At 37.4% G+C, this 12,088-nt stretch overlaps 3 protein-coding genes across 6 annotated transcripts; all 3 read right to left on the reverse strand.

Moving 5' to 3' along the window:
- Positions 1–6: 6 nt before the first annotated feature.
- Positions 7–2,429, reverse strand: LOC114168958 (putative pectinesterase/pectinesterase inhibitor 33). Its single transcript, XM_028053959.2, has 2 exons — positions 1,355–2,429; positions 7–856 (listed from the first exon to the last, which is right to left on the reverse strand). Exons 1-2 carry the CDS (start codon positions 2,256–2,258, stop codon positions 162–164), a joined length of 1,599 nt encoding a protein of 532 aa, XP_027909760.1. The 5' UTR covers positions 2,259–2,429; the 3' UTR covers positions 7–161.
- Positions 2,430–3,490: 1,061 nt separating this feature from the next.
- OTP70 (Tetratricopeptide repeat (TPR)-like superfamily protein) lies at positions 3,491–5,749 on the reverse strand. Its single transcript, XM_028053878.2, has one exon. The coding sequence runs from the start codon at positions 5,455–5,457 to the stop codon at positions 3,877–3,879; it is 1,581 nt and encodes a 526-aa protein (XP_027909679.1). The 5' UTR covers positions 5,458–5,749; the 3' UTR covers positions 3,491–3,876.
- A 433-nt stretch (positions 5,750–6,182) lies between these two features.
- Positions 6,183–9,893, reverse strand: LOC114168495 (P-loop containing nucleoside triphosphate hydrolases superfamily protein). Of its 4 annotated transcripts, none has more exons than XR_014986572.1 (9): positions 9,651–9,893; positions 9,492–9,563; positions 9,244–9,298; positions 8,370–8,484; positions 7,997–8,153; positions 7,593–7,673; positions 7,292–7,518; positions 6,935–7,000; positions 6,183–6,644 (listed from the first exon to the last, which is right to left on the reverse strand). XR_014986572.1 is itself a non-coding variant. In XM_028053335.2 (9 exons), the coding sequence occupies exons 1-9, from the start codon at positions 9,699–9,701 to the stop codon at positions 6,630–6,632; spliced, it is 723 nt and encodes a 240-aa protein (XP_027909136.1). In that variant the 5' UTR covers positions 9,702–9,892; the 3' UTR covers positions 6,183–6,629. The 4 variants fall into 4 exon arrangements, 2 of the variants coding, with proteins under 2 accessions (XP_027909136.1, XP_085525252.1); XR_014986571.1 differs by having other exon boundaries at positions 8,370–8,487; XM_028053335.2 differs by having other exon boundaries at positions 7,411–7,518; positions 8,370–8,487; positions 9,651–9,892.
- Between the last annotated feature and the right edge of the window lie 2,195 nt (positions 9,894–12,088).

The following is a 12,088-nucleotide window of genomic DNA, read 5'->3' on the forward strand; positions in this document are numbered from 1 at the left end:
TCTGAATGACAATGTAAGAGACTTTTACACGATCATGCGTGTATTATTTATTTATAATTTATTGTTTTTTGTCTTTGGAATGTACAAAAGAATATTGTGTTGTTTGTAGACACAAACTACAACATAACTTAATTCCAACCAATGGAGTATGATGAAGAAGATCAAAGGCCAGAAGTGAATGGCACACCAGTGGCAGGCAACCATGTGCGCCCAGCGAGAAGGTTAGCAACTGTGAACCGCGATGCCTCAGTTGGGCTAGTTATGCTGTGAAAACCGGGCCATCGTACCCTGTTTCTGGTGGATGAACCGGGCCCAAAGTTCATGTACTCTCCATAATACAGAGTATTCAAAGCGAAATTAGAATCATCCCATGGAGACCAGCCCATTGGGTTCACCATGCTGTCCAAGAATGATTTCATCACCACAACTCTGGAGTAACGTTGCCATGGGCGGCCCAAGAAGGTGTTGAACCTGCCAATAACGGGCCTGAGATCTGGGGCAGCCCTGATCTGAGAGTTATGGATCGAAAACCCAGTGTTCTGAAACGGGTCGTCTCGGCCTTGGGCTGTGATCATGTTTGCCTGTCCATTTAAGGGCCTTCTTACAAGAATGACACAGTTCTGAAAAACAACAGCGGCATTTCCGAATATGAAGTCAACTGTGCCGTAGATGTAACATCCTCTGTAGAATTGTCGCTGGGCGTGGACCATGAGCGTGTCTTGATACCCTTCTATGGAACACCGATAGAACACAGACAGATCAGAGGCTGATCGGAGCGCCACCGCTTGACCCTTCAGCGGACCCGCCGTGTTTCTGAAGGTAATGTCTCTTGCAATGAAGTGAAGACCATCAACTCCTGAAATTTTATAACAATTTCAGTTTCGTTAATTGCAAAAAGTGGTACACTGTTAATAAAAGCTCAATCAATCTATATACATTTTGCTTAAATCGCAAGCATTTCTTCATGTCATTATGCGCAATACTTGGCTAAAGGTACACGCATCACTCACTCTCTCTGGACAAAATGTTTATTTCAAGTCATCATTTTACCTTCACATACAAGTTCCAGTATTCAACATGTTCTTATTATTCATTAACAAAGCACAAAGAATTCATACTTCACAAAAATAATATCTGATTATAGATTGAAACTACTTCCAACCCTAAACCTAGAATGGGTTCATGGGTATTCTATATGCTGTTTAACTCCGATGGGAGACTTAATTTCAAACTTAGACTCAAACAGAATTCAAGAAACAATGAAATCGATCACAGGAGAAGAAAAAAGGAGAAGGAAACAGTGAATAAAAGGAGAGAAAAAGATGAAACAGTAGTTGAGGTGAAGAACAGTGACCTGCTGTTGCGGAGCTATAGGTGGTGTAGCCGGCATTAACGCTTCTTCCACTTGTAATAATGGTGTTTCTCATGCCATCACCGAACAGCATAATGTTGTCATTGGTCTTGTCAATCTCAATATTCTCTCTGTAAACCCCTCTCTTGACGTGAATAATGAATCTGCTCTTTGTCCTTCTCCTTGCAGCGGCATTGATAGCAGCTTGCACACTCTTGAAATGCCCCGAACCATCTTTGGCCACCACCAGATGAGCCCTTATGGAAGAAGACTGCAACAGCTTCCTCTCGTGCACGGAAAACCAGCTTGGAAATTCAGCCTCTGCATCTTCCGTATAATGAACCGCTTCGTACTTCAGGAAAGCCCAGTTCACGAACAACCCATTGCTTATAATCTCGGTTACATTGCATCTCTCGGTGGGAGCCACGAAATCTTGAACCCCAAGTTCCAGTGCCCCGTGCTGACACGTTTCGATGTTTGTGCGAGCTGTGCTGAGCCACGTTTGCGCATCAAACGGTGAACAGCTTCTCTTCTCGTGAAGGCCTTGGAGGGTACGGTTGAGATGGAACACGGTGTTATCGTAGAGCTTCAGACAATCACGGAACACTGATTTTTCCTTCCTGGTGATCCCGTTGTGCCCCAAGTCACGTGCTTTCTTTCTCATGATCACTGCTCTCTCCAGCGCCAAGTGAATGAGAATTTCACGGAATTCGGATTTGTGTTTGAGTTTGAGTCTGTGATGGTAATGGCTCTGTTGCATGTAGTATTTGCATGGCTCTGGGTACGGGGTTTGGCTGCACCACCAATCTATGTTGCTGTTGGAATGTCTCCTCGTTGATGTGGCTGTTGAGAAAGCTGAGGAAACTAATAACAGTGTCATCAACAATGTCTTTCGCATCATTGTCATTTTGGTGCTGTTTTTTTCTCTTTTCTTGTTTCGGGTGCCCGGCAGTTATATATCGCTGTCTTCCATGCACCCTCGTAGTAGCTTAGAGTGGGAGTTTCTTAATCATGTGCGCAGTGCCGACCCTTTCTTTTATTTTTTTATATGTTTGATGTTACAGTAGACGCGACGCGATCTTGATTTTCTTGATGGATACGGAATCACGTGCATTTAGAGAGTGTTACGGAGCGAGCACGTGGCATGTGGCATCCCATGTTTCACGGTTTAAGGAATTGCTTATGGGCTTAGTGGAATTGCTACTCATTGGATGATTTGTGTGGAAAGAACCAATTAAAAGTTATTGCGCACTATTCCAGGGAGTTGAATGTCTTGCAACAATATCTTCGGCCTCACGCATAAGAAAAAAAAATTAGAATCTAGAATATTAAATTTTAACAATTTTCTCTTATAATATGAGGTGATATTTTTTAAGTGATTTTGAAATATAAAAATTAAAAAAATAAAAAAACATTCAAAAAATATACCTCTTGTTATAAGAGAAAATTATTACAATTTAATAATCAAAAAATAATTTTCTCACACCAAAATATATGTTTATTTGGCTCTAAAGGGAGCTAAAAGTGCATACGCCGCGTTGACAAAATGTTTGTTTGCGAAGTCCCCACAATACTCCAAACCATTCTGTGCTGCGCTGTTTGTATGCTTTCTTAAGCCTCACTGTTAAAAAAGGGGTAACAGGTACTTGGCTTCAAATCAAAGCATAAGAAAAGAAAGAGATTATTTGTGAATGATGGCGTTGTAGTTGTACACAGAAAAAATAAAATAAAAAAGTTGCTTAAATGGTGGCAGGATTACTTATTTGGCGTACGGAAGAGTTGAGGGTAGCATGGAATATCTCAAACTGAGGCCACAGGTACCGATTCAGACTTCAGTTTTTTTTTTTTTTTTTTTTACTTTGACAATATCAATTGACTGCAAAACTACTTGCCCATAAATTTAGGGTCTCCGTTTTCACCCCAAGAAGGATGGTGCAGAGGCTGATTAAATATCAATTTCAGTAGTATGTATGCACGTAATGCCGTAGTCAACCAATATCATTATTTTACTTGTCCTTGGCTGCAGCATGTGCAAGTTGCTGCAAGGATCAATTTATTGGATGGAGTGTTGGTTGATGAACAGACTTTTGTACGATGTTACGTTTAAGGATGTCTTACTCAATTCCTTGCTTCAAAACATAAAATGTCAAAGAATTTCCTATTTGTGGTGTTGGAAATCATTAAGTCCAGACAATACAATCGAGAAAGGCATGACAAAATCAACTTCTACGAATGGTAGAACTCTTTTTTTAATCTCTTGTTCTAGCCGCCAAGGTACTCAACCCAGTAATTATTGTGGTGTGAAGTTGCACAGGTGAAAAGTAATACATTTTCTGGTATATGACGCTGGGGAGGAAGACAAAGCCAAGTTGAAATTTGATCAAGCATATTATAAGCTGATGCTGTATACATCAAAGAATGTCTACTGTAATCACATTTTGTGAGACAAAGTGGAAACTGAATGAATCAAGCATCAAACATTTCCGGTGACCAGAGAAAAAGATATGACTAGAATGTACAGGTGCCTAATAATCCAATCCTCTGTCAACCATCATCATTCTAACTCTCTCCATGTCCTCTAATCTGCCTGCATTTTCATAAATCCCCATAAGAAGTACAAAGTTATGCTCGTTGTCTGGCTCCAAATCAAAGAGCCTGTTTGCAGCAATCTCCCCAATAGTTGCGTCTCCATGCAAAAAGCAAGCATACAATAAAGCTCCCCAAAGAGTTGGACCAGCAGCCTCAGAGCCAATTCCATCCACTATGATGCTATAAGCCTTTTTAATTAGTCCTGCTCTTCCATAAAGGTTGACCATACAACCATAATGTTCCATAATTGGTTTTATTTTATATTTTTCACACATTAGAGCAAACACTCTCTCTCCCTCCTTCACCAAGACTAAGTGGGCACAGGCTGATAATGTTGAAACAAACGTTATTTTATCAGGCTCAGCACCAGCTTCCTCCATTTGCTCCAAAAAGGCAAGGGCTTCTCGGCGTTTGCAATGTGCAGATATTATAGAATTCCACGAAACAACATCCCTCTCTGGCATTAGATTGAATATCCAACATGCCTTTTCTAACCTACCATGACTTGAGTACATCACCATCAAGGAATTAGCAATGGACAGGTTCCAATCAAGTCCTCGCCGAATCACCCATCCATGAATTTGGACGCCTAGACATAGCGAAGACACACCTGTAAGAATGGTGGATATGCTAACAGAATCAGGTTCACACCCTTCCAAAATCATTTGGCGGAAAATGTTCACTGCGCCACCCTCAAGGCCATGATGAACATAAGCAGTGAGCATGGAATTCCACGAAATGAGGTCTCTATGAGGCATCTTGTCGAAGATCTTTCGGGCCTTTACAATGTCACCGCACTTCGAATACATGTCAACAAGTGCATTAAGCACAAACCCATCAGTGGCAAATCCAGCACGAACCAGATGGCGATGCACTTCTTCCCCCACTCGAACAGACCCAATTCCAGCGCAAACTTTGAGAACCCTCGGGAAGGTGAACAAGTCAGGTTCGACACCCTCTTCCACCATTTGGAAGTAGAGCGCAATGGCTTCGTCGTAGAGGCCCCTTTGGGCATACCCTGAGATGAGCGAATTCCAGGGAAATGCAGACGTGTCCCTATTATACATTTGATCAAACAGCTCGTGTGCATCGTCCACATACCCACACGCCGCATACAACCTAAGAAGCTTGGAAGAGATGCCAAAATTTCTACGCAACAGGGATGTTGGGATAAGGCGGTGGAGTCTGATACCGGGACGAATGGCTTGCAAACGATAGCAGATTTCTAATAAAGAGGCATATATTTCAGGGTCGATTCTGATTCCCTTCTCGATAGAGTCTTCAAGGTTTGTGATGACTTGTTCAAGTGCTTCCAATTGGGTTTGGGGAGGAGGACGGCGATGGATAAGGAGTGGGGTTGATTTGGGTTTTGGGTAACGAAGAACGCTTCTTCTTTCTTTGCCTTCCAAACGTCTCTCTTTCCAAGTTTTGTTTTCGTTGCTATTTTTGTTCTTATTCTTTTTCTGGGAGCACAAGCTCATGGCATTTGGAGGGAACCTTACTAGCATGCCTATCATTCTAAATTCTTGGATCACAAATTGGGCATACGGACATCATAATCACAATATATGTAATTCTAGAAAGTAAGGAACTTTCATCTGTGGAGGATATTCATCTCTATCTCTATTCTAATCGCATTCGTAGAATTGGAGACTTGTTATCATGTTTATGGTTCATAATAATTACGAATTAGAAGATAAAGAGTAGTGTCACGAACTGTTAGACGGGAAGTATACATATCTTGTCAAGTAACCAACCCAATACGCTAAAGAATGTCATTAAAATAGAGATTAATCTCCCCCTACAGGATTTAGTTCCTTCTCTTCTAGAATTAAGATCAAATTACATGAATAAGAATATAATGAAATTTCCACGAGACACAAATAACATCGTTTGATTTTATGATTACCGCAGCAATTTGACAAGGTTTCTAGACCTAAGAAGCGTAGTAACAACGAATTTCGTCTCATTACCAGAAGGATCGTTACTTAAATTAATGGAGGAGATTATAGCATATCAAAAATGATTGATTTCTTCACTTGAAATCGGTATTTATCAGGGCACACTTTTTCCAGTATCACAGGCTATGTATATTATATATATCAATCCCTCAGTTATTATCCCTAAACAGTCTAGAAAAGAATAGTATTTAAAATATTAAGCATTCATCAATTTAGTGTCTATTCATATATTTTACTGACATTTAAGGACCATTTTGATGATTTAATTTTTTTATACTCGATGATTATTAATATAATTCGTTTATTTCAAACTTGCTGCGAGTGTGAGATGATGAAGTCAGGATCTGGACGGACATATACAATTCAATTTATTGTTACAAACGTAGGGTACTAAATCGCATAATCTGCACTTCCTAAGCAATTCCTATGTTGTTAGAGACAGTTTTGCACCACCCGTATGCCTTTCTCTCGAGGGCATAACGCATAAGCTGTTTATTGCCCGTTAGGTATAAGGAGGAAATAAAAAAGGCAACAAGAACCATCTCCTGGGAATGGTGGACATGTAAATATCAATTTGAAATACTTCAGGGGATGGGTTTAGAGCTACCAAGTCCCAAAAGACAAGCCGCCAGACATTAGGACAGGTCCTGTAATGAACTGCTAACAATGTTGGTTTCTCACTAAATCCAAAATTTGGTCAACTTGCTCTCGGCCAAATCAAACAGCTTTCATTTAGCCTCGTGCTGCATAGAGTCATACAAGTCATTAGAGCTATTAAAACACAAAACACATTATTTCAATCCAGATAGAGATAAGCCAAGGTCGACATTAAAATTAAAATTACATCTACACAACAAATATGGTGTTTTAGATTTCTCCTAGTTAAAAAGTTCAAACTGAAATAAATAAAGTCATGATTAACAAAACACAACATACCAATAAAGAACTGTTAGTAAGCAATTGAATATAAAGAGGCAATTGTGTACGAGCATAATGCTTCCTAACGTTACAGAAATAGTAAGTAAATATATACCTCACAAGCCTCAAAAACTGGCCGAACTTGCTCAAATATTTCATCCACTGTTCCCACTGCATTGATCTGCAGAGTAGTTTGTCATATAATTAGGATATAATCATGCAGCGTACAACGTGAAGTTGAAAAGTAAAACAGTGCGTCAAGCAAGAAAGCATAAAATACTTTGACCAGAAGCTGATTTTTCTTTCAAATAATTTCAATTGCTCGTAAATACTATCCTTATATAAATTATATAATCATCAAGTCAATCCCAAGGCCAATCATCATTCAAGAAAAACCCACAAAAGACTATAATGTGAAATTTCCCACCCAGAAGAAATAGTATCACACTTTGAAAGTAAGTAAATACAAGACCTCTAAAAATGGTAAACAGAAACCAATTCAATTCTTGTGTGTAAGTTGTCATGGTGCAAGTCTCTAAAGAAGGCCAGTTCTCCTAGATCCAATTGAGCATTGAAACTAAATATAGTTACCCTGTAAAGTTTTCCGTTCTTAGCATAATAATCAATAACAGGACGATTTAAAGCCTCGAACACTTTAAGACGATTCCTCATTGTATCTATGTTGTCATCAATTCGACCCTGCAATAAAAAAATGTAAGGCAGCAGTTTGTAATAAGCTGCTGAAGTTAAATATCCACGTATTTTATGGGAACCTCATTTCGGCCCAGCACACGTTTCACCATCTCTTCTTCAGGGCAATCAAAGAAAAGTACGAACCGTGGTTCTGATCCAATCTGCATAATGAAGAGTTTGTTTATTTAGTCAAAAAGAATACACAAATGAATTTAAATGTGATCACTATTTTGTTCTAATACCCTCGAAAACATACCATGACAATTTACTTTGTTCATCCATAGATATTGCAGTTGAAAACATATTCAATGCACACAATATGAGACAAATTTATAGTAAATTAAATGCATAGATATACAGGAATTGGTGCAGAAATAGCTCAATATTATATCAATTTATCATTAGAAAGAAGAGGTGGAAGGAGGGGGTACTGAACTTCCTTCAGCTCAAATTGAAGAGAAGTAAGGTTAAAAGTCATACTTACAATTTGTTCAAAAGCTATACGGTTCTCCTCGCTTCTAGGGAAACCATCAATAAGAAACTTCTGGTTGTCACTAGATTTCATCTCTCTTAGAATCAACTTGACAGTAACTTCTGATGGAACAATTTTTCCATCCTTAATTGTATTCAGAATCATCGAGCTGTTTTGGTGTTTTTAATGTAAAAATCCCAAAGACGCGCCAACAAAACAAAAACAAAAACAAAATTAGGATAAAACATCACCCATATTCCCTATCAGAAATCAATTTCCTTCACTCATTGTATTCAGAATCATAGCTATTTTGGAGTTTGTAATGTTAAGATCCCAAATATGCACCAAAAAAAACAAAAACAAAATTAGGATAAGACAGCATCACCCATATTCACTATCAGAACTCATCTCCCTTCTCAAAAGGTCTCCAGCACTCAGATGCTTAAATCCAAAGGTTTCAACAATTTTTGCACATTGTGTACCTTTTCCACTACCAGGACCTCCTGAGGCAAACCCCAAAAAGTAAAAATGCAAAGCATCATTAATAACTTGATGCATTTCTTTAAATACATTATATCAGTTTACGAAAGCAATAGAGCCCAAAAAATTTTACTCAGGTTCATAACATTAGAAAAACGAATATAAAACAATAGTTTAGATTCTCAACTTGGCAACTGTCATCAGCTTGATCTCCATAATCTATCCTTTCTGCCAAATAATAGTATGCAATTTCCGGCAGAACTATATATATATATATATATATATATATATATATATATATATATATATATATATATATATATATATATATATATATATATATTCTATCGAAGTATAAGTGGTGTTTTTAAGGTTCAGATTCACGTATTCTATAGTTGACAGAGTCGTTTAGGTAAATACATTTTTCTTTCAAGCTTCAAGATGGGCAATATCTAGCTAGGTCACGGAAACAATCGATCAGGCAATTAGTTAAACCAATTTCAATTTTTTTACGAAATTTGTCTGCGTGACTTCCACTTACTTTGGACCATTAATAAGCTTTTCAGAATAATAGAGACAAATTAGACGTCCAAACATCCGAAATGCCTCAGTTCCAATACTTACCATCCGTGATTATACTTTCCAATATCCTTGATTCATTGATAACAAAATTCAGTTACACAATCAACATGCATAAACTAAACTTCTATATCTGAGTGTTGAGATTCCATAAAACCGTACAACATGAGACTTATCAAATTTAATAAATGTATGATTACCTAAAACAAAAGTTATAACCGGAGCTACTTGTTTGGGAGAAATCCCACCCCTCTCCTGCACAGTGATGTTACATATAGAGAGAGAGAGAGAGAGAAGAAAAAAGAGTTAGAGGAAATTGCTGATGGCAGAACTGTTGCCTGTAATGTGTGTGTGTAAAAGAAAAGACAATGAACCCTAAAAGTAGAAGAGATGATAAATTTAAGAGCAGTTTGAGAGCATCGCAGTGGAAGAGGTGTCGATTAAATACCTGGAAGGGCGAGTGGAAGGGAAATCCAGTGGTGAATCTTTGAGAAAGCGAAGCATTGTGTTTAGGAAGTTGCTGGAGTGGAGAGTAACATCGAAATCAAATCCAAATCCAAAGAAAGTAAGTGAGTGTGAGAATGTGAGAATATGAATATATGATTACCAGCAGCGGAGGAAGAAGAAGAAGGGATGATTTGGTTGCGCGTTTCCACATTGGAGTTTCTGATTTTGAATTTGTGTATTATTGAGTGAGTGTGAGACGAGGGTTTCTTAAACGATGCTTTGAGTTTGAAAGTTACGGTTGTGTTAGGGTGCGTGCTTGATGCAGGGCAGAGGGGGCACAACTCATATCACATGGGAATGGACACTACACCGCTTTCCCTCCCCTCCCCTCTCGTTTTCCTTCTTTTTAATTAACTTCTCTCCTAATATTATTTTTTAATAATAATCTACAACGATATATGGTATCAAAATTTCCACATTTCATTTAACATTATTTAACTTTATCCTTCTACGAGGATGTCAACAATTTTTAAAAATTATAATATTTATTAATTAAATTCTCTTATTTTTTAAATAATTAGTTTAGTTGAAATAATTGAAATATTTTATTTTTTATTTTTTTTTATAAAACTATTTAATTTTTATTTTAAGTTAACTTAACTCGATCTTCAATTCGGAACTACGTGTCTTGACATTTGGTTTAAGTCGACTTAAATCAATTCGACCTAAGATGGTTCACTTGGGCCTATTCGAACTGATTTGACCTCGGTGGATTTGAACTTATGTGACCTTGATCGATTCAAATTGATTTAACCTGAGTTTACTCGACTCAATATTCGACTAGAGTAGATTGGTCTAAGCCTTCAGTCTATGACGACTCGGTTCGACCTTCAACTTGGACTGACTTGGCTCGACCTTCAGTCCAGACTGACTCAACTTAACATGCGACACGGGCTGTCACAGCTTGACCTAGGACCGGACCAACGTGGTTCAACCTAGGATTCGAGTTGACTCGGCTCAAACTGGGCCCGATCCAACTCGGCTTGACTTTCGACCCAGGCAACTCAATTTGACTTTTGGTCCGAGACAATTTCGCTCGACTTTCGATTTGGGCTGATTCGGTTCGACATTTGATCCAAACACACTCAACTTAAGCTTTGGTCCAGACCGACTCAACTTGATTTGTAATCCAAGCGACTTCGATCGACCTTCGCCTAAGGCTTTCACCCAGGGTTGACTTGGCTCATCCTGGGGCATGGGCCGACCTAGGGTCTAAAGCGACCCAGCACAACTTTCAACCCGAGTTGAGTTGACTTGACCTTCGACCTATGCCAACTCGTTCGAACCTTTGGTCCAAACTCACTCGTCTTGACCTTTTGTCTGGCTCGACTCAATTCGACTTTCGACTCAAGTGAAGGTCGATATGAGTCAACTTTTTGGACGTGTGGACTTTTTTTGTTTTAACTAATGAACAATTCTACAACTTAGAAAAAATTAAATTTCATTCTTTTCTGAGGAATTTCAAATTTTACTATTTTGTTATTTAAAGTACCTTCTTAAAATTGTTCAATTTCAATTTTATTTTAATTTCTTCGTCTAAACATGTCATTTTTCGTTAAAGAATTTCAAATTCTTCAAATAAATGAATTATTCTATTAAATTATCTAATCCATACCCACTTTAAAATTCTAGCTTAAATTTTTGCCTTGTACAAGGTAAATTTAGTCCAAAAAATTATTCTCACATTGCAATACAACTTTGCTCAATGATCCGTTTTGTGAGTACGACAACTCAAGATTTAGGACAAAAGGGTGGAGCCAAAGAACAGGAACTTGTTCTGTTGATTATTTTTGTATGTTGTTTTTTATAATAAATAAATAAACCAGGAAAAAGGCCGAAGCGATATGTAGAGATTAATATTATCGGGCTTCTTTGTGAATCCAATCCATAGGGATGTGCGCGCAGTGGGGTGGTGTGTACGTCAAGAAATTATCTTCTATGACTAATTTCCCCTTCTAGGTGCTGCCGAGTAGAATCATCAACACAACACATGCTGTAATGTGCTTATGGCCAACTCAACTTATCTCTACTAATATTTTTGTTTATGTTTCATTATCTTACAAATAAATTTTATAGAATTTGATTAGACTTAAATGCTACTTTTAAAGATTGTATCACAGTCATTTTAAATGTAGTTCTAAAGAGATTTATCGTTGATTTAACTTATCCTATCGTCTCTTATCAGTTCATTATGAAATCATCATTAATATCTAGTTCATAGCATATAATTAGATACAAGTTAGTTTTAAAATATTGAATTGGACTTAAAATTGAAAAACAGAGATAACTATTATTGCTAGGTTTAATTGCACTTTTAGTTTGTATGATTATTTAAATTTTATTTTTTATTTTAAACCTAAAATTCTTGTATTTTAATTTTTATATATAATCTTTATATTTTTACTTTATACAAATATATTCTTTTAATTTTTTTAGTTTTTATCATATTATTTGAAAGAAATAAAAGAAATTGAAAACGACACATACAATTGAAAGGAATAATTTTTTAATACAAAAATAAAATTTATGCTAGAAAGC

The sequence above is a fragment of the Vigna unguiculata genome, chromosome 11 (genome assembly GCF_037176805.1).
Source record: "Vigna unguiculata cultivar grain cowpea cultivar isolate G323 ecotype 2 chromosome 11, ASM3717680v1, whole genome shotgun sequence".
NCBI classification, from domain to species: Eukaryota; Viridiplantae; Streptophyta; class Magnoliopsida; order Fabales; family Fabaceae; genus Vigna; species Vigna unguiculata.

Excerpts from the sequence above, each read along its gene's own strand:
- LOC114168495 (XM_085669126.1), bottom strand. The coding sequence starts at position 9,701 with ATGTGGAAACGCGCAACCAAATCATCCCTTCTTCTTCTTCCTCCGCTG. Across the intron at positions 7,674-7,996 it reads GTATAGCTTTTGAACAAATT|ATTGGATCAGAACCACGGTT; the intron begins GTAAGTATGACT and ends TTCATTATGCAG. Across the intron at positions 7,001-7,410 it reads AGAACGGAAAACTTTACAGG|ATCAATGCAGTGGGAACAGT; the intron begins GTAACTATATTT and ends ACTACTCTGCAG.
- LOC114168958 (XM_028053959.2), bottom strand. The coding sequence starts at position 2,258 with ATGACAATGATGCGAAAGACATTGTTGATGACACTGTTATTAGTTTCC. Across the intron at positions 857-1,354 it reads CTATAGCTCCGCAACAGCAG|GAGTTGATGGTCTTCACTTC; the intron begins GTCACTGTTCTT and ends ATAAAATTTCAG.
- OTP70 (XM_028053878.2), bottom strand. The coding sequence starts at position 5,457 with ATGATAGGCATGCTAGTAAGGTTCCCTCCAAATGCCATGAGCTTGTGC.